The sequence below is a fragment of the Alosa pseudoharengus genome, unplaced genomic scaffold (assembly GCF_046254945.1).
Source record: "Alosa pseudoharengus isolate Yale_2024_CS ecotype anadromous, Long Island Sound unplaced genomic scaffold, YU_APseudo_1.1 YU_APseudo_1.1_scf_7, whole genome shotgun sequence".
Lineage (NCBI taxonomy): Eukaryota > Metazoa > Chordata > Actinopteri > Clupeiformes > Clupeidae > Alosa > Alosa pseudoharengus.
In genome coordinates, this window is record NW_027468859.1 from 9019012 (window position 1) to 9042149 (window position 23138).

Genomic DNA, 23138 nt, shown 5'->3' on the forward strand with positions numbered 1-23138 from the left:
AGGTCTCACCTGTTATGAGGTTGCCAATCCAGAATGTAGACTGAGTAAGTGAAGGAGAGAGGAAGGGAGGCAGAGGCTGATAACAGCCCATTTCTTTTTCACAAACCCATCAGGTGGAACAGCAGATTACGTTTTAAAGTCTTTTTTATTTGATAGCGCAAACTTGTTCAACAATAACTTTCAGTTCAATTCAGTTCAGCTCAGGGGATGAAGACACTGCAAACAGGGCTCTGTCCCAAAATAGCACAAAATCTCAAAATACTAACTGGCCATAGAGAAGATCAGCCATGTTCTATGGGTCCTTCAGATAGAGCATCCTTCTAATTCTATGGTCCTCCTCATTTGAAACATGCACTTCAATCAGTATAAGAAGCATATCCTCTTCATGTGATTGGGCCATTTGGATGCCCATCATCTTGAGAAAAGGTTGTGCATCCCTGAAGTTTTTGGTCCAGCGCCCCCTGCCTTAGATCATGCCCGCAAGCCAGGGTGGTAAGAACAGTCCAATTGTTCCAAGCAAGCACACAATAATAAACATCCACAGGAAGATTCTGTCAATCACCATGGCAACATACTTCCAGTCTTCTTTCACCTGTGCAAAGATAAGAGGGTGATATGTGATATGAGTACAAATGAACAGTGAGTAGCCCACAACCCTTCCTTAGAATGAACAAAACAAATTACTTCATTGACTTTATTCAGTGTCTAGCCTATGTTTGCCAATACGATGAACTAGTTTTCTGAAAATAAGGTTTTTGCTTTTGTTAGCAAAACAACATTGGATACTCAGCAATAAGAAAGATAAATACACTAGCCTACAATTAATTGAGTTTTGTCTTATAATTAAAATGCTACCATCTCAAACAATCTCTCACATGACAACAATAATGCTGCTCCATAAGACCTTTCAAACTCTGAGTAGTTAAAGGATTTGACTGACTAAAGGAATAAAATACAGTATATTTTAACAGACAACTTAATGAGAATTAAAACCTGGTTATCAGAAAACAGACTTTCATGACATCTAAGTAAAACAGTCAGTCCTATTTGGATAAGCAAATAGGCTTAAAAATGGAGGGCAAATTAAACTACCTTGGGCGTTGTTTAGATTAGGGGACTAATTAGGGGGCACCTCTTTGGCACTAAAAGTCTTGGACAATGTCAACACTAGAACAAGATCCATACACCGTAAATCAAGCCTCCTTAACAGGACACGTCTAAAAACAATGTAGCCCCTAATTTAATGGCATTTTGAATATGCCATCGATTTGTGGTCCTGGGGACTGAACAAGTTCATTGTGCAAAAATGGCAGGTAGCCCAAAACAAGCTTGCACGGGTTGTTCTAGGCCTTAATTATAGGAACACATATAAGGAGGAATTAATCTGAAGAACTGCAGTGATGGCCAGGCCAAACATCTCAAACTATTGAGTCTATTTTGAAGATTATTTTAAACCCTCAATCGACCTTTAGCCTCAACCACCACAGGACTATGATAGGCAAGTCCTCTTTTATCTATTCTGGGGTAATGGAGTGGAACAAACTTTGCCTAGCCATCAAAGAAATAAATAGTACAACAGGTTTTAAAGCTCAAAGCTCAAGCTCAAGGGTCAAAGAACTGCTCCACAACAGTTTAACCATCAGGTTTCTTAATTCTGCCTATTGTTCTTACCACAACCCCATAGAACGACACTTGACGACACTGTTGCCTTTTAACAACAGGGAAATAAGTATCTGACTTTATCGTTTTATCCCTGACATGGCTTTTAGTTCTTGTATTGCCGCAAGTATGTTGCTCATGTCAAATCAAAATTAAATCAAATAATTAGATCAAATAAGAAATCAAGATGTCTTATTACATTTGTCCTATTTCCTCTTTCCTGAAGAAAGCCAACTATGAACCTGTCCTCTCTGTTTGGACAAACCACTTACACTGAAGTCGGCGTCTTCTGCTCTCAGGTGGTCAGCGATGTAGTGGACCCCCTCCAGTGCCCGCTGCACGCTGGGGGACAGCAGGAACCCCCCGCTGGCCTCCGACGCTGCCTTGTCCCCTTTGACGGGCCGCTGAGTGGAGGTAGTGCTGTTCCCCCTGACCTGCCCCTGGCCCTGCTGTCTACCCACCAACCCCACCCCCACGTCCATCCGGCCCGGGTGGGGGTTGTTGTGTTTGGGCATGGGCGGCGGCGTGGAGCCCGGGGGCCGAGGTGACTGCGGTCGGAAGGAGAGGGAGAAGGCCGTGGAGAGCGTGCCCAGCTCCAGGTCCTCGTAGTAGCAGTGCCTGTGCGAATCGTCGCCCACTCTCCCTCCCCAGGTGGACGAGGTGCTCAGGTAGGGGCCGGCGGTGGCGGTCACGGCCGACGGCAAGCCGGGCAGCCTGAGTCCGTGCCGGGCATGGGTCTGTTGAAGGTGCTGCGGCTGATGCTGATGTTGCTGATGCTGCTGGTGGAGCCAGTTGCTATGGTGATGGTGGTGGAGGTCGTCGCCGTCGTCGTGGGTGTGGTGCTGCTGCTGGTGGCGCTGGTGTTGCCGCAGGAGCAGGAGGCGGCGCCGCCGACGCCCGTCCGGCGCGGGCCGCTGCATGAAGAGCCAGCGCGGGATGAGGTCCAGGAAGACGGCGTGCACCCAGTGGGGCATCTTGTGCGTGCCCGGCGAGCGGTGGTGCACATTGAGCACGAACACGGTGATGACGATGGAGAGCGTGACGAAGATCATGGTGAAGAGCAGGTACTCGCCGATGAGCGGGATCACCAGCGACGTGGACGGGATGATCTCGGTGATGAGCAGCAGGAAGACGGTCAGCGAGAGCAGCACGGAGATGCACAGCGTGATCTTCTCGCCGCAGTCGGACGGCAGGTAGAACACCAGCACGGTCAGGCAGGAGATGAGCAGGCACGGGATGATCAGGTTGATGGTGTAGAACAGCGGCAGCCGGCGGATGATGAAGTAGTACGTGATGTCCACGTAGATCTCGTGGCAGCAGTCGTACTTCTTGGTGTTGTACGTGCCCACGGCGTTTATGATGGCCCACTCGCCGCTCTCCCAGTAGTCCTTCAGGTCCACCGTGTTCTCAATGCGCTCCAGGTCGATCTTGGCCTTGTCGTAGGTCCACGAGCCGAACTTCATCTTGCAGCTCTGCTGGTCGAAGGGGAAGAAGGTGACGTCGATGCTGCAGGAGCTCTTGTAGATGGCTGGGGGCACCCAGCGCACCTGGCCCGTGTAGAACAGGTGAGCTTTGGTCATGTGGGTCACTGCAAACTCGCCGTCAGCACTGCAGGGGACAGATGAGAGCGATGAGTTTATCAGGCTTATGAAACATCTGACAAATTTGACCCCCCCAAGGGGTCAAATTTGTCAGATGCTGCCTTGTCCCCTTTGACGGGCCGCTGAGTGGAGGTCGTGGTTATATATAAGTGGTTATATATATATATAAATATATATATATATATATATATATATATATATATATATATATATATATATATATATAATTCACATTACACATTCACATTCCACAATTGTGACATAATTGGCTGTTTTGAGAAAATAGCCCTAAATAAGGAGTCAGAGAAGACAGAAAGGATCAATTAGCCTGTCCTCAGAAATAAACTCTGTTGAGAAATAAACCATTGTATTTTGGGGAGTTTGAATTATTTAAGATCTATTGTCTACAATCTGGAAAAAAAACATGTATTTATTTTAGATCTGTCAGTGAAAACAGTCAAATAAACTATGACACATTAATTAAACATTAAATTATGAAACATTAAATGGCTCATATTCAAAAAAGAATATTAACTCTTTAGTCTTCATGGACCATTACCAATGCTTTTCATGAAGTTAGTTCTGAGGAAGGAGTCACTAAACTTCTGGAGACATTTCACTTTTAAAAAAATCCGATACAGTGTTAAAGAGAAAACTAATGAGAACCAGATCCCAATCTCCCTGAAAACTCATCCTTGAACACACACAGTGTATACCACTTTCTCACTAATCCCATCTGTCATTGCCTGGGCAGAGAGCATAATGTTAGCTAAAGCAATGATGACAGGTCTTTATCACCTAAATCTGTCTCCCGTAGCCGATTTTAATACCAGTGACTGAACGCAGTCCCCTAGAGTCTACCGAAAAATCCATCACAATCATTAGATCTCTCATCTGAACTAGCTTTGCAGAACTAATTAAAGCCTGACAGCATTTAATGATAATAAATAGGGAACGCTTATCACAATTCATCACGCAGGACTAAGAGCAGTTTTAATAATTAGATGATTTACAAAAAACAGGAAGACATCCATATCTCAAGCTCCTGGAAAAATAATATTTTAATTAATATCCACCAACCATTTCAAAAGTTCAACATGTGTACAGTAAAAAGAAATCAAACTAAAATCTCTTTTTGAAAAGGTTTATAAAACCTAGAAAAATGATGAGGAACTACCGTATGCAACTATTAGCTTCAATCAATCTTAAGCCATGGTCATGTCATGACAACACGCACAACACATTGTGTATGTTATACCCAAAATGTACACACGCTGGATGGCCACAGTACAATAATGCAAGTTCCAGCAGTGAACACAAGATGGAACCCTATTATAGGTAGTGGTTTAGTTCTGTGTTCTAAATGCTCTTCCTCTGAGCATCGTCACAAGTGATGCACCAACTCTTTCCTCAACCAGATTTGTACAGATCTGTACAATTGTCCCTTCCGATGTTTTAAAAAAAAAAGTATTTCTGAGTTTGTGGAGGAATAAATGAAAGATTGTACTGAGGTGGAGGACAACTGTGAACCTGCACACGAAACAACTTCAGTCAAAATCCCTTAACATGGATAAGAGATATCATGCAAACAGTATTGAGTAATATTTTAAAGCCACTCACTTGTTGTACAGAACAATATCAGGTACCCAGATGAGCTCTGAAGGCACTCTGATGGACGTGACGTTGTCGTAATCGGATGGTTTCCATCTCAATTTGTAATCATTCCACTCCTGTATGAACACAACATGACAAATGTAAAATAATGTCTGGCATTTGAACCTACGATCAGTGCAATACAAATGTACCAGGTAAGTGATCATCTTTTTTTTTGCATAAAATGTCTACAAGCAAAAGAGGGTGGTTGTTTGGCAGCTGAAGGGAGATTCCTCCTGACCTTGTCGAAGTGTTATTGAGCAAGACGCTGAACCCTAAACTGCTCCCGATGTGCAGGTAGGCGCCTCACATTGCAGCCTCTGCCATCGGTGTGAGTTAGTAAGTGTGAGTGTGAGTGAGAATGGGTGAAAGTGAGGCATTGCCATGTAAAGCGCTTTGAGTGCTCTGTTTAGTAGAAAAGTGCTTTATCTGTCTATTTACCATTTAGCATGTGAAATCAAAGTGTGTTCTCTCATGAGAAGGACTGGCCAGCTGGCAGCTGACGCAGTCAGACCTCACCTGTTTTAGCCACACATTTGTGGTCATCATTTGGTTCTTCTCGTCCTGCAGAGGAGAAGAAATACAGAAAAAAAGAAAGAAAGAAAGAAAGTGATTTGGTGAGCTTACAAATTGCTGTGTCAAACCACACACACACACACACACACACACACACACACACACACAGTGCGATATGATGCTGAAACGACAGAAACCCCCCCCTGTGCACCTCCGTAAAGACAAAAAGGTTTTTAGTTTGGCACAGTGCAGTGTGATTCGGCTCGTAAGACAAGAAGAAGAGCAAGAAGATGGAGGAGAGGAAGGATGAGATGAGTCAGGACGCTGGGCACCGTCCAGGAGAGTGCTCTCCGCTTCACCAAGGGTCACTGCAGCTCCTCAAGCAGCGTAAGCATCGAAACTGTAATATCCTTGATGGTCGTGAAGGAAACTCCTGATGTGTTTGCTTGGAGCACGGGAAGTGTGTGTGTGTGTGTGTGGGGGGGGGGGGGGGGGGGGTAAGTCAGGCTTATCTGGAGGTGTGTATTGTTTTTCATTGATTAATAGGTTTCTTTTGTCTTGAACTCAAATGGCACAAAAAACACTACCAAGTGATACGGACACACTTTCACTTTCTCCTGGAGCTCTGAAATGTCAACATTTGGCGTCAACCCTTCTGGTTAAAAATCCCTTGCTGTGGTTGTTTCAGATTTGGCTTCTGATCAGTGAAATTAAACTTCATTGGTGTGTCTCACATCTGAGTCCAAAAGCATGAGACTTCACATGTCTAATAATAATTACACAAAGTAAGAAAAGAGGTTCACGTTCGCAAAGTCTTTCAAGGCAATCAAGTGTTTGGTATAGAAGAAAGTTTTACGTCTCTCCCGAGCCAATTTTGTGCAACTTCAATTTAGTTGTGTACCCCTTTGCCATCTTTATCCTCCAGACCAGCTGAATTCTAACAGCGCTACTGTAGCCTGTGATGCAGACAGCGGCGGTTATCTTGTCTGGTTCTAGCATACTTGTAAGCTCAGCGTCTGTGCCACGGTCATCCATGAGAAAGCAGTCGACTAAGCTCAGAAAGGCTGCGAGCGGCAGAAGATGTTGGTGAGTCTGTGGGAGTATCTGTCGGCCACTAAAACTATCCGCTAATCCTGTTGACAACTCTCTTTTGCCTTCGCCTGAGGCTTAACACATCATACATGCACAAACAACATCAGGCCACAACACATTCATCAGCTTAACACATCATACATGCACAAACAACATCAGGCCACAACACATTCATCAGCTGGTTGGGGAAATTTCAGTCTTCAGTCAGAAATGTTGGATGTTTCATAGAGAGCCACATTTAATGCCAAGTGTCCTTGAATACTGTGCACTTTAAAGTCAGTAATTGCACAGCCCTACTTGGAACCATCTGCACCTGTGATGACACAGTATGCCTTTGCATTTTTCATTTCATTTTCATTTCATATTTATTATACAGGAAAGTATTAAAAGTAACAAAGTTACAGTTTAAAACGGGCCTGACTCAGTAAAAAAAATGATTTCCAGCAGGTTCCTGTTCTGCAGCACAACAAGTAACAGGGACAGGGCACATCACACATCATATTTACATACAACACAAAGCAAACAGACATCAGACTTAGCACAGACAGTGATAGATAGAGGTCAGTGTTTGCAATGTACATATTGAGGAGTAGCAGTTTATAGTTTTTTGTAAATTGTGTGCTGGATTGTAATTCTCTGATGTGTTGATCAGTGTGTTGGTGCTACTCCTGTGTGGATGCACTCACCACGTCGATGAGCTGGGCTATGGAGAGGCCGAACTTGACGATGACCACGTCAGACGTGTTGGGCACGGGTCTGGACCACTTGTTGTAGCCTATGAAGAGCTTCTTGAAGAGGTCGTCCTCTGCATGTGAGTGGGTCTTCTCATACGTCCATCCCATAAAAGCTGGAAGTAGAAGCAACAATCTCTGTTTCATAACTCAGCAATTTTTCTTTTATCCATTACTAACTTGATTTATTGAAACTATGTTAATTATAGCTTATAACTTACACTTTCTACCACTGTTGTCTACTGATCACTGTTTAGCTATTCATCATGTGTTGTATAAATTCACGTCATCTCGACACACATACATGCACGCACACAAACATACACACAGGACCTTTTTATACACAGATCCCTGCATCCTAACCCTGCATCCCTTAATGAAGAATCAAACTGAAGGCGAAGGGGTGGGAACATTAGCAACTATAAGCAATGCTATCATGACATTTACCACAAGATGATACTATTCTACTCTTTAGCTCTGCTGAGCAGCAACTGTATCTGAGGAGTAAAATACAGATATACTGTAGGAGAATGGTGTATGCAGTGTGTGTGTGTGTGTGTGTGTGTGTGTGTGTGTGTGTGTGTGTGTGTGTGTGTGTGTGTGTGTGTGTGTGTGTGTGGTGGTGTGCGAGCGTGAGTGTGTGTGTGTGGAGGGGGGGGGGGGGGCGGTACTAAAACAGTGTTTTTAAATTTCTCCCTCTGGGGCTCGTTGAAAAAGCTCTCAGTGCATTTGTGGTCACCCTTTACTGCAGACCGTCAAGGTGTTAAATAGGTTAAATAGACCATGGGCCATAATCACTAGTGAGTTAGCACTTAAGACTTGTGCACACTTTAAATGTGGAAATGTTTGCCTGTATAATATAAGTTTTAACTGCAATTGGACATTTGGGGGGATTAAAGAGATTAGAGAAATGGATTCTGAGAACAAATAACAAACCATCAGACTGACCTGATGCCTGGTGAGGAAGACAGACATCCAACAGCACTCTGGCCTGTCAAAGAGTGTTACGCACTGGCTCTTAGGAATTACTGCCTGGTCATTAATCAGGCTAAATCACTCAGCCTATGTACCAGTCATTGGGCCCATGCACGTCCAAACTCCCCTAATTAAGATGCCAAGCTCTCTATATCACTCTCACATACTTGATTTCTAGGCCTATATTAAATTTGGGAGTAAATATCATTCAACCCCAAAAATGCCCTTCCACCAAAAGGTTACCAGGCAGAAGACACGTTTTGGAAATCAACTGAGTTAATGCACTTCAACCCTGCAGGATGCATTTGTCCACAGAAAGCTCCCACTGGGCAATTCACCAGATGAGTCTGAGTAGGGACACAAGTGGTGGGATTTGCTGTGTCTCCAGCTCAGATCCCGCAGGGATTCACATTTTCATTGTTGCACACTCTATGGTCAAGCTGCCATGACAAGATACCAAGATACATTTCCGGGCAAAGGAATTATCCAAGCTGAAAAGTGGTGGTGGCTTAAATAACCTGCCTCATATTAACTTATTTACGTCTCGTATTTTAGTAGATAGATAGATAGATAGATAGATAGATAGATAGATAGATAGATAGATAGATACTTTATTGATCCCCAAGAGGAAATTCAAGGTTCATTTTATATTCATTAATATTTGTATTTTTTTTACCAATTTCTCGTTTCTTTCTCAGCCCTTTATCTATTACCTATATCTATTCGACAGTCTTTGAGAAAAGACATGCACCTTCCACCGGCGTTATTGCTTTATGAATAAATACTAAATCAATTATTTTCTGGACACACTTGGTCTGTAAAGCTAGCCTGCTCAGCAGTATGACGTTTTGACTAATAACTTCGGCTTGGTTGAATGAGATAACAGAAATGACGAGAAAATTGACGTGATGTATAATTCAGAGCGCATCACGAGTTGGCCATGCCATATTAAACAGCGTCTCGATTATTCGCGCACTTCAAGTGCGGGTCGGCATCTGTTCCCCGGGCTGTGAAGGACCAGTGGCGAGCAGGTGGAGGGCCTTGACAAGAGAGCTTTCAAGATGGTCAGATCAAAGGCACGCTCCAGGAGAGATGTGAGTCGCTCCGACACTCGTGCGTCTCGAACCATAAACGTCTCGGATGAGATCCCTTGCGCTCGTACCCGTGGTGCCGTGCCAAAGCTTGAGGCTGCATCTGCTAGGAAGGTAACGGCCTCGATCACATGAGCACCTGCCCTGGCCAAACTGTTAGTAAGGATTGGGTTCATTTTCTCACTGATGTCCAGAGGAGCTGCCTTCTTTGCCCCCTACACGACTTCAACTGCTGCCGGCAGAAATGATGACTGGGTGAAATCTAATGATGAAAAAGAATGTACAAGAGAATGGGGATTTGCTGGAGGACTCGCATTTTGAGAGGGGAAGTGGGGAGAGTAATGCGAGGACCTCATGAGTCAGCCATTACTGACAGTTTGTGCACCTGCGGCACCCATAGGCACCTGCCCGTGTGGGCTACTGCATAAACACAACCCAAACTACCGACACACTCTGATGGTCACCATGATAACAGTGAATGGACGTAATAAATTAGAAAATGTTTCATCACTTGTATAACTTTGATTGTACGCTTCCACAGGCAGTTCGCGCGAAGCACAGATATGTGATGGCATAAATAGCTAGAATTAAATGCAGAAAATGCAGAAAACTGGTAACTTACTAATTATTTGCACAAGGCGTGCCACTAAAGTATAAACTTACTTGTCTCGTAGAGGAGTAAGCAGAGTAGAGTTGTCCTCACCGAGAACAGGTAGCATTGGACGCGCTCCATTCTCTTTTCTCGGAGAACAAGTCGTGCCAGCCTTGAGGAGTTGATTTAATTACCGTATGTTCCACGTTCTCATGACATGTTTGCAGAACTACAGAGTGCGCAAAACATCGCTGTAAGGGAGATTTGATTGTGCCGTTTATGGCCACCATCTTTGTCATTGATGATACACATCATGACGTTACATAGTTCCTTTCTTTACACGTTTCTTTTATATTAATACGTATATTCAGTATTAATATAATCTGAGAGCAATATGACCACCTGTCGAAGACTTCGAAAACGCTCTGAGTCACGCGCCAGTGCTATTTCCACCACCTCCTGATTGAAGTTTGAGATAATTACCCACCTTCCGAGAATAGGAAGTCAGGGATCAAATGTATTTCCAAAACAGACAGAGTTAGCAAAGAATTCTCAGACTCGTTAAAAGGGGTTCCTACACTGCTAAAATACAAAAAACATATCCGAAGTTCACTTGTTGAGTCCATACAAGACTACTCATTATAATATATCTAAATGAAAACAAAATCGTTGGTGTAGTCCAGACTTGTGGTGCGCATCGTCCTGAAACCAAATCGCATCACTTTGGCTCAAAAGATCCCCAGAGAGCCAATTCTAAAAGCCTGAATTATTTGACCGAGGTTAAGAAAACACCCAGTAGCATCCATGGCAATTTCAGCGGCTCAGATTGCACTGATTGAAGAGATGTGCAGGACAGGTCAGACTGCGCTGAAGTTCATTTCTGGCTGAGTGACGCCGACGACGCGCACTGTGTGGAGTCCCCTTACCGACTGTTCTCCGTTTACGCGCGCACACCGACTGGCCACTGAAGTCAAGATGTAGAGGTGGGACTTGATAATGCGTTTTCCAATCACACACAGACATAAGTTCCCCCGCCGGCCACTGCAAATGCCAGTATCAGTAGCATAAAAGATTATGTGAGAGGGATCCAGTAACGCATTTAAAATATTTTTGTATAGGTGCAGCTATTGTTACTGATTATGTAAATATTCACGACGATCTTGTTTGCTTACAACAACACTATATATATTTACAAAATAGTGTCTAGCATTGTGTGCCACTCACACTATTGAAGTATAGAAAGATGGAAAGAGTTCATTTGATTTAGTTTATGTGCTATTACAACGTAGAGCAGGTAGAGGGCAGAATAGCTGAATAAATGTTACCCTGAAATGATGAGTGGAATATGATTTCCATAAAAATAAAATATTAATTGGATCATGCACACATGCACAGAGAGAGAGAGTGATAGAGAGAGAGAGAGAGATAGAGAGAGAGAGAGATAACACATTAAAAGCATGAACAACTTTAATGTATATATTTTAATATTCTCGTCACTTTTTTATATGCTTCAGTCCCTTTTCAGCATCCCCCAGTAGACTGGCCACCAGTCAATATGTAGTGTGTTTTCTGATAACTGATTACCCCCCAAGTCTTTGTACAGGGCATCACTTATGCACACCCAAAGCCCATACTCTTGTCATGTGATCTCTGTCCTTTAAACAACTGTTGTCTTATACAAACACATTATGTGAATACACACATTGCATGTACACACACACACACACACACACACAAGCAGACATTTTTTATTAGCACTCTGGAGTCTGTTATTCACTGGTTCCTCTTTCTGTCTGTGTACACCAGCCCCCTCTTTCTGTCTGTGTACACCAGCCCCCTCTTTCTGTCTAATCTCCATGTGCACCCTTTCACCAGAGCTCTCTCTGTCACACACACACCCTCTCTCTCTCTCTCTCTCTCTTTCACTCACTCACTCACTCACACACACACACACACACACACACACACACACACACACACACACACACACACACACACACACACACACACACACACACACACATACACACACGGTACACTGACTGTACTCTGAACTAGCTTCTTCTGTCAGTCTGATCTCCATGTGCGCCCTTGTACCAGAGCAGACCTCAACAATTACAGTGCTGCCGTAAAGTAGGACTGCCAAGATAAGCTTCACAGAACGCTGACAATTCCAGGCCTTCCTCTAAATGTAATCTGAACAGAGAGTGAAAGGAAAACTCACTGAGTTCAATGCTCTGTGTGATTTTTGGGGGTTGATTCACGATCTGATTAAGTGTTTGAAATGAGAAAAAAGGAAATGGCAGTTGTTTCTTTTTCCTTTTGTTTTTCCCCTCCACCAGTGCTCCGTCAAACTGGAGAGATGCCTAAACCACTACTTACTTATGCCCCAGCCATCGCCATAGAGAATATAACACAGCAACACTTCTAATGTCTTACATGTCCAAGGACACCGCAGAGATGGTACTTTCTAGTAACATAAGAAAGGGATTAGAGGCATGTGTGTGTGTGTTTGTACAGTATGTGTGTGTGCTTGTGTGTGTGTGTGTGTGGAGGTCTTTTTATATTGGCGCTATTTGTGCCACATGGGCACCCATCCCTGGCGAACGGATCAGTAGCAGAGCATCCCTCTCTGTGTGTGGGTATCAGTGGCGGGGGGGTTGGAGGCTCTTCCTCAGCTGCTGGGTGAGGGAGGCGTGCAGGGCCTTGGAGGTGCTCTCCAGCCGCCCGGCTATGTCCGACGCGGCGCGCAGCATGTCTTCAAAGGCCAGGGACTCCTCTTTGATTCTGTCAGATGGTCAGGGGGAGACACGAAGCAGACGCGACATCAGAGACGGCAAGAACAGAGAAGTGGGTGAAGAGAAAGAAAGAGAGACAGAAAGAGAAAGAGCAAGAGGAGGAGGAGGAGGAGGAGGAGGAGGAGGAGGAGGAGGAGGAAGAGAGTGAGCTTGACACCACCAAGTGCTCTTTTTAAATTAGGGGCCTACAAGGGGCACTGTGCAACCCCCCCATTCCCCCCGCCCCCTCCCACACACACACACACACACACACACACACATACCGCGCCATCGACCACGTGGGTAATGGAAAACTCCAGGCTCCCAAGGGAGTCATGGCAAATTTGTAACAATTGCTTTAGAGGTCCCTTCGTCTACACAGGCACACATTTATTCACATACTGAAACAATCCTTTATCAAAGGGGACCAACTTTTCCACAAACCACGCATTTGTAAAATGGTATTTAAATTGTAGATGACCCAAACACAATTAAGCATGTTTGCGTTCTCCACTGGATAAATATTCTCATGCTATGTCAGTCTACTTGCTGAATAAATAAAGATGCCAAATGCCACATGGCCTGTTTAATTTAGAATTTAATTCATGACTGATATTGTGGGGACCCCCCTTCCCCCCTCCCCCTATTACCTAATCACATTTCATTCATTTTGAAAGCAGTTGGGTTTGCTGTAAAAGCTGAATGGGGAATCTGGCCGAATAAAACCAGTTAAATTGATGGGAATCTGGATGAGACCTGTAGAGACCTGTTCCATTTCTAATACAGTTTATTACACTATTTAAAGAAATGGTTCATATAGTTACTGTTTCAATTATGGTCCGGCTGTAAAAGTCAGCAAATGAAGACATTAAACTAAAGCTTATCTTAATTAAAATAACAGTGCATTTGACTATACTGTTTCGTCATGTTTACTGTTTTCTATTGGTTCTTGGGTTTAGGCATTAATCTTTTCAAGAGTATTTCCTTTTTCTGGAAAAAAAATGATCATCTCATCTCATAATATCATCTTAATCCTACTGAATCATAAGCCCCACCCCCAAAATAGGTCTAGTAACTGTCAGAGGGCAGCTGTGGCCTGCTGGTTAGGGCTTCAGGCTTGAAACCGAGGGGTTACTGGTTCGATCCCCTACCAGTAGGAAAAATGTGGGTGGGGGAAGTGGTTGAGCACTGCTCTCCCATGGCCACATCCACGGCTGAAGTGCAAGGCACCTAACCCCTCACTGCTCCCCAAGCGCCACTATAGCAGGCGGCTCACTGCTCTGGGTTAGTGTGTGCTTCACCTCACTGTGTGTTTCAATAATTCACGGATGAATGCAGAGAACAAATTTCCCTCACTAGATCAAAAGAGTATCTATACTTATACTTATCATCCACTATACAGAGTTATCCGTTCTCACAAATAAAACCAAACAATAACCTATGGCTGTAGCAGATAAAGTTACCCCTGCAATGATACACTGCTCTTTTGTTTTTTGACATAGATTAATACGCCCTTTTCATCATTAATAATTATGAATACAGTTCGAAATGTGATATTATAAAAAGTAAATACCTAAAGTGTACCTATAGATTGTTTAGGTCCTAAACAAATATACCTTAAAATGGCAAACAAGGGGGGAGCTGTACCACTCCTGTGCTACACAGGGATCCAGGAACCCACTACACATCTCTCTCTCTCTTCCCTCTCTTCTCTCTCTCTCTCTCTTCTTTCTCTCTCTCTCTCTTTCTCTATCTCCTCTATATATCCTGTCATCAATACGCTTATCTAATAAAGACAAAAAAAAAAGAAGAATACAGCTTCTCCAACAAACTCCATTGCCTTGTGGCAAGGGCGTCGTAGTGGGGGGACAAGTGGGAATAAATTACCCGGGCCCCAAGTGGGGGGAGGGCCCCTAAGGAGTTGAATTTTATTTTCCTTAATAATAAATAATTTCCTTAATTTAAAGATCTTAATAAATGTTATTAACTAATATAGATGCAAATATTTCGGGTAAATGCATCAGTTGATTGATGTATTAAATTGTGTCCAAGCCAACATTGTTTGAGGGCAGGCACCCTCTCCCTTGCACGAAATGGTTCAGTCCGCCTTCCCCTGCTAGGTGCATTTTTGAAGTAGGCCTAGCCTTGATTCTGCCGAAGCGGCAATGCAGACTGTCACGTTGTCTAAGAAAGCTAAATCCGGTTCCCAGAAAAGAAAAGAGAGGCAAGAAAGGGAGAAAAAAAGAAATGAGGGAAAACAAGTGTTAACAGCCTTCTTTCCCGAGAAAGGTGAGCCCAATGTGAAAGCAATAGTCTACAAATGAAATGAACTCCTGAAGGTTACAAAACACTTCAATACCACCGCGAATCCGCGATTATCAGTGCTAAAACAGCATTAACACAAAATTAGAAATAACATGATGCCTGGTTTATAGCCTACCACAACATTTCAATAGCCTACTAATCCGAAAATTATTATGAGCTAATAGCTTAACTTAGTATGCTCAATGTTATATAGGTTCATGAGGAAAGGCTGTCAAATTAGTAGCAAAGCTAACTTGTGAAACGCATCACACTCAGCTATAGATAGCTGTTCTCTCAGCCAAAAGTGTTTTCATTTTCTAGCTTTTAAACATTCTTTAAACATAAGAAATTCAGTGAAGTCTTGGGTAATAAGATTATTTTCTGTTATACAGTACATATAAGAGTTGTTAGATTAATTCAATGTGTGATTAGATAGTAGGCCTAGTTAGTTGTGAACCTCATGCTTCATGCTTACAGCCGGTGGTTGGTTGGTTGGTTGGGGGTGGGGGGGGCCCATGGCCACCACTTGTGCATAGGGCCCAGAATTTGGTGCTACGCCCCTGCCTTGTGGTAAGACTCACTTCTGAATGCCGGCCAGTGCCTCCTGGCTGTCCCCCTCCAGTTGCGTGCGCAGCTCCTCTGCGGTCTTGTCCACTACGCCGCTGCAGCTGCTGTGGTCCTCGCGGATGCCGCCGATGTTCTCCTCGATGACGTCCTGGTAGCGCTGCTCGCCCATCTCGGCGCCCACGTACTGCACCAGGTTCTCCACCACCGCCTGGTTGCCATGCTGGATGGCCTTCAGGTAGGCCACCTCGTCACGGTAGGCCTTCATCTGCCGCGCCCACGCCGCGCTGGTGTGGAAGTTCACCGTGCACGCGTCCTCGGCGAGCTTTCCCTCCTCCTCGTCCAGCACGAAGGCCTCGAAAAATGGGGGAGGCCAGCCGGCGTCGCTGCCACTCCGGACAGGGTCGTCGCCGACTTCCCGTGAGGTCGCGGGGTTCGCGGTGGTGTTGCTGGTGAACACCAGCTTTGGCCTCTCCTCCTCGACCCCTGACCCCCACTCGGCGTCACCGCTCTGAGCGTGGACGGACGTCAGCAGGAGGGCACAGATCAGGGCACCACGGGTCCACTGCAGCCACATCTTGACCCTGCGGGCAGGAAGCCAGGCATAGAGAGGAAGGGAATGAGTGACCTTGTGACCTTTTTCATTCTTAGCAAGTGATCAGTGAGGTCCCTGGAGATGACTGAGAGGCACTGGGAATGTTTTTCCCAGACAGGCAGCACATGCTCAGCTCAAGTGGATCTGGTTTAGGTCTGGTTGAGATTAGGCCCAGGTCTGGCCCTAGTCTGGCATATGCCATGTCCTCTGAATAAAAGATTTATGGGTCTCCTTGACATGAAGGAGGCCATGTAAGCTCTTTCCCAGGCCAGTCATCAGGCTCTGGCACAGACCTGGCCTGGATCTGGCTCACATCTGGCGATCGCACCACTGCCTGGGCAACTACTCAACAAGCCTACCTCATCTCCAGGAGACACATATATCATATCACTTCACTTACACAACTGACTGGCTATGGACCAGATCACCCACAGGTCACAAGTGATGACGAGGTCATTTTAGTTTTATTCCAGGTCTAGGCCTCTTCGGCTCGGACTGACAGATGAAAATAGCCCAATCAGCTCAAACTGGCACATTCACAGTGGTTAGTCTGTTGATCAATGAGTTCCGTCCCTATCAAATCACAGGCAGATCTGTCACAGAGTTCTCCGATATCTGAGCTAGCTCATTGCTCGCTCCTGCCAGCGCCTACTGTATGCCAGACATAATTGTGGGCCTGTGGTTCCAAGCCGTGACTCATCTTGAACACTGAAATTGTTCACTAAACGATTTTTTGATTTGCCGTTCCAAGGCTGCCCTAACAGTCCATTAGATATAAGTATGGTGTGAATTTGCAACGCGGAACAAAACTTCGGCCAATTTGCAACCATTAATCCTGCCAAAAATACACAGATACATGAGCTGCAGATGAAACACACACACACACACGCACGCACGCACGCACGCACACAGAAACACAGCAGCTGTAGTTCACTGCTTTGTTTCTTTCTAGTCAGAATTCCAACCCACCGCTGTAAACACACTTCAAGTTCTTCTTCTAACAAGGCTATAATGAGGTCCTTTGTGGAGAAACCCCAAGCAGACATGCAGACATCATTTCCTCTGCCCTTATCTAGCTGCTAGCTCTGCCTCTGGATGACGCACACACGCACGCGGTTATCTGTCTCTGACTTCCTTTAGTCTGCACACTGCAGGTATCTACTCAAAGCTGGCGTAAGGGCTTTGTTGGCCCCTCGAGTTTGACATCCCTGGCTGGAGTTTGTGTGTTCTGGTCGGAGACAGGGGGCGGCTACAACTGCTTTGGAGATGATCTCACCCGATGACAGACACAAAGGCTGTATTCAGTCAGCTCCTCGACTGAACCGCGCTCTTCTCAGCAGGCCGCTGTCTGTTTTTCAACACTGAAACTCATCCCATGTTTTTCTCCACAGAAACTATTCCTGTGTCCTTTTTTTTTCGCCACAGAAATGAGACTCCCCCTGCGCTGTGGTTTGGTATGTGTGTGGTGTGTGTGTGTGTGTGTGTGTGTGTGTGTGTGTGTGTGTGTGTGTGTGTGTGTGTGTGTGTGTGTGTGTGTGTGTGTGTGTGTGTGTGTGTGTGTGTGTGTGTGTGTGTGTGTGTGTGTGTGTGTGTGTGTGTGTGTGTGTGTGTGTGTGGTGGCGACAGGTCATAGATGAAGGCAGACGTAGGGTGTTTGGACAGATACGTTTGGCTTGTTGTGATGTATGATGACTGAAATTGAGGGCCTTAGAGGCCAATATGAGGTCCAGAGAGGGAGGACGTGTTATGGCATGACGTGGTATGTAAACAGCAAATGAGTAAAAATAAGGTGTGGAATGTATGGATGGATTCATGTATGGATGGAGTTGGAGTTGAAATTAAATGAGGTAGTGGTGTGTAGAAAGTTAAATGATGGCAGAGAACATCCACCCTAGTGACAGCAAAAGCTTGGACAGCATATACAGTACAGTGTGTTTTAGTTAAAAACATGTATTTCTTTATGAGATTTTCCTTGTTCTCAAAATAAATTAGCTTCCCTTCAAGGTTGGATTTTTCCAAATTTTTTTCATTGTGATATTACAATAAATCACCAACAGATTGTTTTTTATACCGGTTTTTAGTCAACTTTAGCAGAGGTGCCAATAATTCTGGAGGGTACTGTATGTCCAATATAATGTCATGCCCCTCTGCTATGTAGATATAAAGCTGAAATAGGTCAACATGTTGCAGCAAATTAAATGGAGGCAAAGTGGTGTGTTTGCACACATAGCCTACTGTATTTCACTAGTCTATTGCCAGATGACAATGAACTGTGTCACTGTGGAATATTCTTAGCCCTGCTCTGGCCTGAAAGAGGGCCTGATTCATTTCATCATTTCCAATCCATAAAGGCAGATCATGTTCACACACTATCTATTGCCAGATAACGACTGAGAAAAGCCATCTTTAATCTGATTAGATCCATTCTACGGTGTGTGCGTGTGTGTGTGTGTGTGTGTGTGTGTTTGTGTTTGTGTGTGTGTTTTGTGGTGTGGTGTGGTGTGGTGTAGTGGTGTGGTAGGAAGAGAGTTCAGCAGTGTAGGAAGAGGCACATGGAGTGTTCGTAAAGATGATTATAACCTGTTGTGTATTTCTGGAGAACATTTAATTTGAAATTTTTTTGTGTAAACGTGTGAAAATATTTTGTTGTTAGATGGTTACTCTTAGTCCAACATCCATGTTTGTTCACTGAGAACTACCCCCTCAGATCATTTGTATGCATTTGCTAAAGTTTACAGTGAACTCACCATGAACAAATACACAGTTTGAAAACATTCATGAACGCTTGCTTTTGTTTACTATTTTAAACACACCCCTTTTTTCAGGTTCCACATCTGTCTTTGCTGTCTGTGATCTGTCTGTGCTACTTGACTCCAAGGGGGGTTTCAAGGCCATTGAGGGTCCCACAGAGAATGCATTATGTTGTGTCATGGTCATTTTAGGGACATCTGGTAGACTTAAACAATCCAGAGGTAGTGAGCCTGTGGATGTCCGTTTAGTCTATTCCAGACTAGTAGCAGACCGTGGGCTGAATCCAGCCTTGAACTTGTGTGATTTAGTGCCAGGGTGGTTGCACTCGTCTCAGTGTTGAGATGTATACTAACTGAATCGGAGGGTCTCCAAGGCCATCTGGGGGTCCGTGGTGAGCGGAGTGTTTTATATGTGTGTTGCGCTGTGCTGTGGTGGTACGTATGGGGAGTTTTCAGTGTCTGGGAGAGTTTTGGGGGGAAAAGCTGAACAAAAGCCAAAAGAACAGCTGTTTGTTTAGTTGGACACACATGAATGATGACCCCCCCCCCACACACTCTCACACACACACACACACACCAAAACACCACCACCAATACAAGCTTACCCCCCACCACCACACACACACACACACACACTTCAACCCCTCAGCCCCAGAATCCCAAGCTCAGTTTTCAGCCGTGGCCCTGACCGCTGTAGCATAGAGAAATCCCATCTGCTTGGACAATCTCTGCTGATGCTTTCAACAAAAGGCGGATTTTCAGGGGGCATTATTGCTCCAGGAACGTAGATCAAACAAATAATGGCTGGTTCATGGGTGTGTGTGTGTGTGTGTGTGTGTGTGTGTGTGTGTGTGTGTGTGTGTGTGTGTGTGTGTGTGTGTGTGTGTGTGTGTGTGTGTGTGTGTGTGTGTGTGTGTGTGTGTGTGTGTGGGAGGTTGACAACAGGGTTTTCAGGAAATATGGTTTGCTGACAGACAACGTCAAACATTATCTAAGATCCAGCTTGAAATGCCTTCAGATATATCTTTTGGACTCCTTTTTGTAAAGTGTTCACTCGCAAATCCCATTATTCTGCTATTTATTACTTAAGATGAATGGCTCTCTCTTAGGCTTGCTATTACCAGCTGCTCTATCAGTTATGCTTGGGGGAGGTTGACTTGGCAATGGCACTGAGATACTTTGCCAAAGTTGGCATTACATTTAAACATTAATATTGTATTAGGCCTCTGATTTACAGAGCTGTTGTACCTCATCATCAATAAAGGTGTCTCGAGTGCTTTCTGAAGGCACAATAAATCAGGCCGGCATGAACACAGTTCAGACAGAAGCCGTGGTGGTGTGAAGAAGAAAGCTGACAGGAGAATGTTGAATAATAAAAAAGGTGGAGTGTGCTTAGTACAGTGTCTGACAGATTCAGATGCTGAGAGCGTATGCATTGTCACTCACTCATTTTACTCGCACACACTCTCACTCCCTCATTCACACACACACTCACACACAGACAGACACAGACACACTCAACTCTCGTTATCTCTCTCTCTCACACACATACACACACACACACACACACACACACACACACACACACATACATACTGTACATACAATACAAACACACCAACCCACACACACACACATACACTCACACACTCACACTCCCTCATGGTATTCCATCTTCACCACAGATCGGTTCACCACTCTCTGTCTGGATATGTGTTTGTAATGTGATCTGCGTCGGTAAGCAAGAGGACCACCGTTTTCCACTGTCTGAGTCCTGAGTTTTTGCGGCGAGAGCGAAAGAATGTACATCAGAAAAAAAAGTCTGCTTTTATCAACTACACTTAGTTCAGCTCTGTAAAACTGAGATGAAGTCTGCTGTCTCTCTGAACACTTAGCACTGGAAATCGTCCAGCTTTTTGTGAGAGCTGGCTTAACTGCTGAATGTCAAATGTTCAACTTGGCACTGGAGGACATGCCCTTTTAGGGCCATAGTCATCCATATACACACACTATTCAGTAAGTAACATGTATGTTTATACATATAACAATAAGTAACAACAAGTTTGCTTATTGTATATATAAATAGAATATATTTATGCACAGTGCACAATCCTACATAACCATAACACACAATTCATGGTGAACGTCAATGACTATCATTGGGCTGATCACTTTAAGTTTATTTAAGTACAGTGTCCTGGTGTTACATTGTAATGAGGGCTTTTGCAATTAGCGTTGTCTTTTCTGGTAGAGCCATGCCCCTGTTGTGGTGGACTCGCACCCATACGAAGCTTTCCGCTGTCGGCCACTCTCTCTCCCCTCATCTCTTGGTTCTGATTAGCAGAAACGGTGACTTCCTGGAGGCCAAGGGAGCACAAAGTAAACAGCGTCCGCTACATGGCTGACAGGCTAACCACAAGGGGCCGTGTAGCACGGTGATAATGTGAAGCTCATTTCGTTTGACTGACACTCCTGCGCCTCGGTCAGTCTGATATTATCTAAGGCTCCAGCAGACAGGAATGTAGTGGTGAATATACAGACACTTTACTGGCACAGGCAGGCAATGACAAGATATTAACTGTAAGACATGAGTTGCTATGGAATTCAAAAAATATATTACATTTTATCTTAATAGTAAACAGTAGTAGCCTGGCTAGCGCCACCACTTCTCAATGAGACGTAAAACAGTAGTTGTTATTTTTGGCATTGTTTATTGATGCAGATTTGCTTGTCTTGACGGTTGACCAATGACTGTCCTCTGCACGTAGGTGTGAGAGTGCCTCATTATGAAGAGTCATGCCTCTGAAACATTTGGCTGACTTTGAGTAATTAAGTTGTTTGTGTTTATTCTAGTGAATGTTCTAGCCCTGCTCATTAATCCAGCTTCATGTTTGTTATTTTATGTAATCTTGGAGAAAAAAAATGTTCAGTAAATATCATCAACCAGGACTAATAGAAATATTATTTGATGTGAATTAACTACCTCTTGTCTGGACCTCTCTCTCTCTCTCTCTCTCTCTCTCTCTCTCTCTCTCTCTCTCTCAAAAGGTCATTATTAAGCCTGTTAGAAAATACCATGAGCACTACTGACATTCACAGCTCTAGATGGGTGGTAGGATAAAGTGCAACAGAGATGTTTTTGTACTGTGAATAACTGCTCCTCTCCCTACCTCTTCATCATGGTGACCTTAAAAACATTTCAAAATGCCATATTGTGTCACATTCAATACACAAATCACCAGCCAAGGGACACAACTTTGAGTTGGACACTTGAACGGGGTGCAGGGGGTACGGGGGTCACTTCATCACTTCATCATATTCTGACAGTTTCATTCATCATGATGATATGAGGATTGGAGGGGTTGCATTAGCCGGTTTTGATTATTGGAGAGATAACATCTGCACCCCCTACCCCCCACCCTTATATTTTACGCCATAAATTCGGCCACAAACCCTCATACTGTATGTACTTAGCGCACCCCTACTCTGCCTTACAGCTCCATGGTCAGTAGTGGGGACACAGATGCTATGTAAATGAGATATCTCTGATGACCCGACCCTTTGACTAATTGCTAGATAGTAACAGGCCTTGTCATTAGATGACGACCTTGTACAAACATGAGTTAAATGGTGTGGTTTGTCACGTGGTTGACATGCAATCATCCACTGTCTGGCTTTAAAAATGTAAAAACATCTGGTTGGAGTAGACTTTGACATTTCAGTCTGTCACACTGTCACACTGTTATTACAAGGCTATAATTATCTCTGATATGCGGCCCATGAAGTCTGGTTCATTAAGTTGAAATGCTCTGTGAGTCGACAAGATTGCATCACAAGTACAGTGATTCATATGAGGGTTAGTATTCTCAAAGGGATATTTGGATTCCTACAATAACAATCAAGCTCTACATGCCTATGAGTGACCATATGGATGAAATGTGATCCTTACAATCATACTTCATCCATTTTATACCACATCAGCAACTTTATGTTCAATATGTAAAAATGTCAGTTTTCGGTGTTATTTTACATTAGCCACACATAATCTGGTGCCATGTTTTGAAGTAAAATTTGCTGAATATGAAACAGTAAATTGTCTTAGTCAAATGTGTTGTACTTTATATTATATAATAATTACTGAATATCATTATTGATGTTCTTAGTGTTGTTTTAATGTTCACTGTTATTGTTAAATGGTATTATTCTAATGTTACAGGCCCCTCTGGATGAAAGCATCT

At 44.1% G+C, this 23138-nt stretch overlaps 2 protein-coding genes across 2 annotated transcripts in view; both read right to left on the reverse strand.

The window, feature by feature from the left end:
• Positions 1–126: 126 nt before the first annotated feature.
• Positions 127–10995, reverse strand: chrna2b (cholinergic receptor, nicotinic, alpha 2b (neuronal)). Its single transcript, XM_076272924.1, has 6 exons — positions 9982–10995; positions 7208–7368; positions 5433–5477; positions 4881–4990; positions 1932–3267; positions 127–592 (listed from the first exon to the last, which is right to left on the reverse strand). The coding sequence occupies exons 1-6, from the start codon at positions 10049–10051 to the stop codon at positions 467–469; spliced, it is 1848 nt and encodes a 615-aa protein (XP_076129039.1). The 5' UTR covers positions 10052–10995; the 3' UTR covers positions 127–466.
• Positions 10996–11373: 378 nt separating this feature from the next.
• The window catches only part of LOC143110100 (uncharacterized), a 12285-nt gene continuing 520 nt past the window's right edge, over positions 11374–23138 (reverse strand). The window contains exons 2-3 of the mRNA XM_076272925.1: positions 15573–16139; positions 11374–12697 (exon numbers count right to left, since the gene is read on the reverse strand). Coding sequence (XP_076129040.1) covers positions 12556–12697; positions 15573–16132 — 702 coding nt within the window. The 5' untranslated portion in view covers positions 16133–16139 and the 3' untranslated portion in view covers positions 11374–12555. The remainder of the gene's footprint in view (positions 12698–15572; positions 16140–23138) is intronic.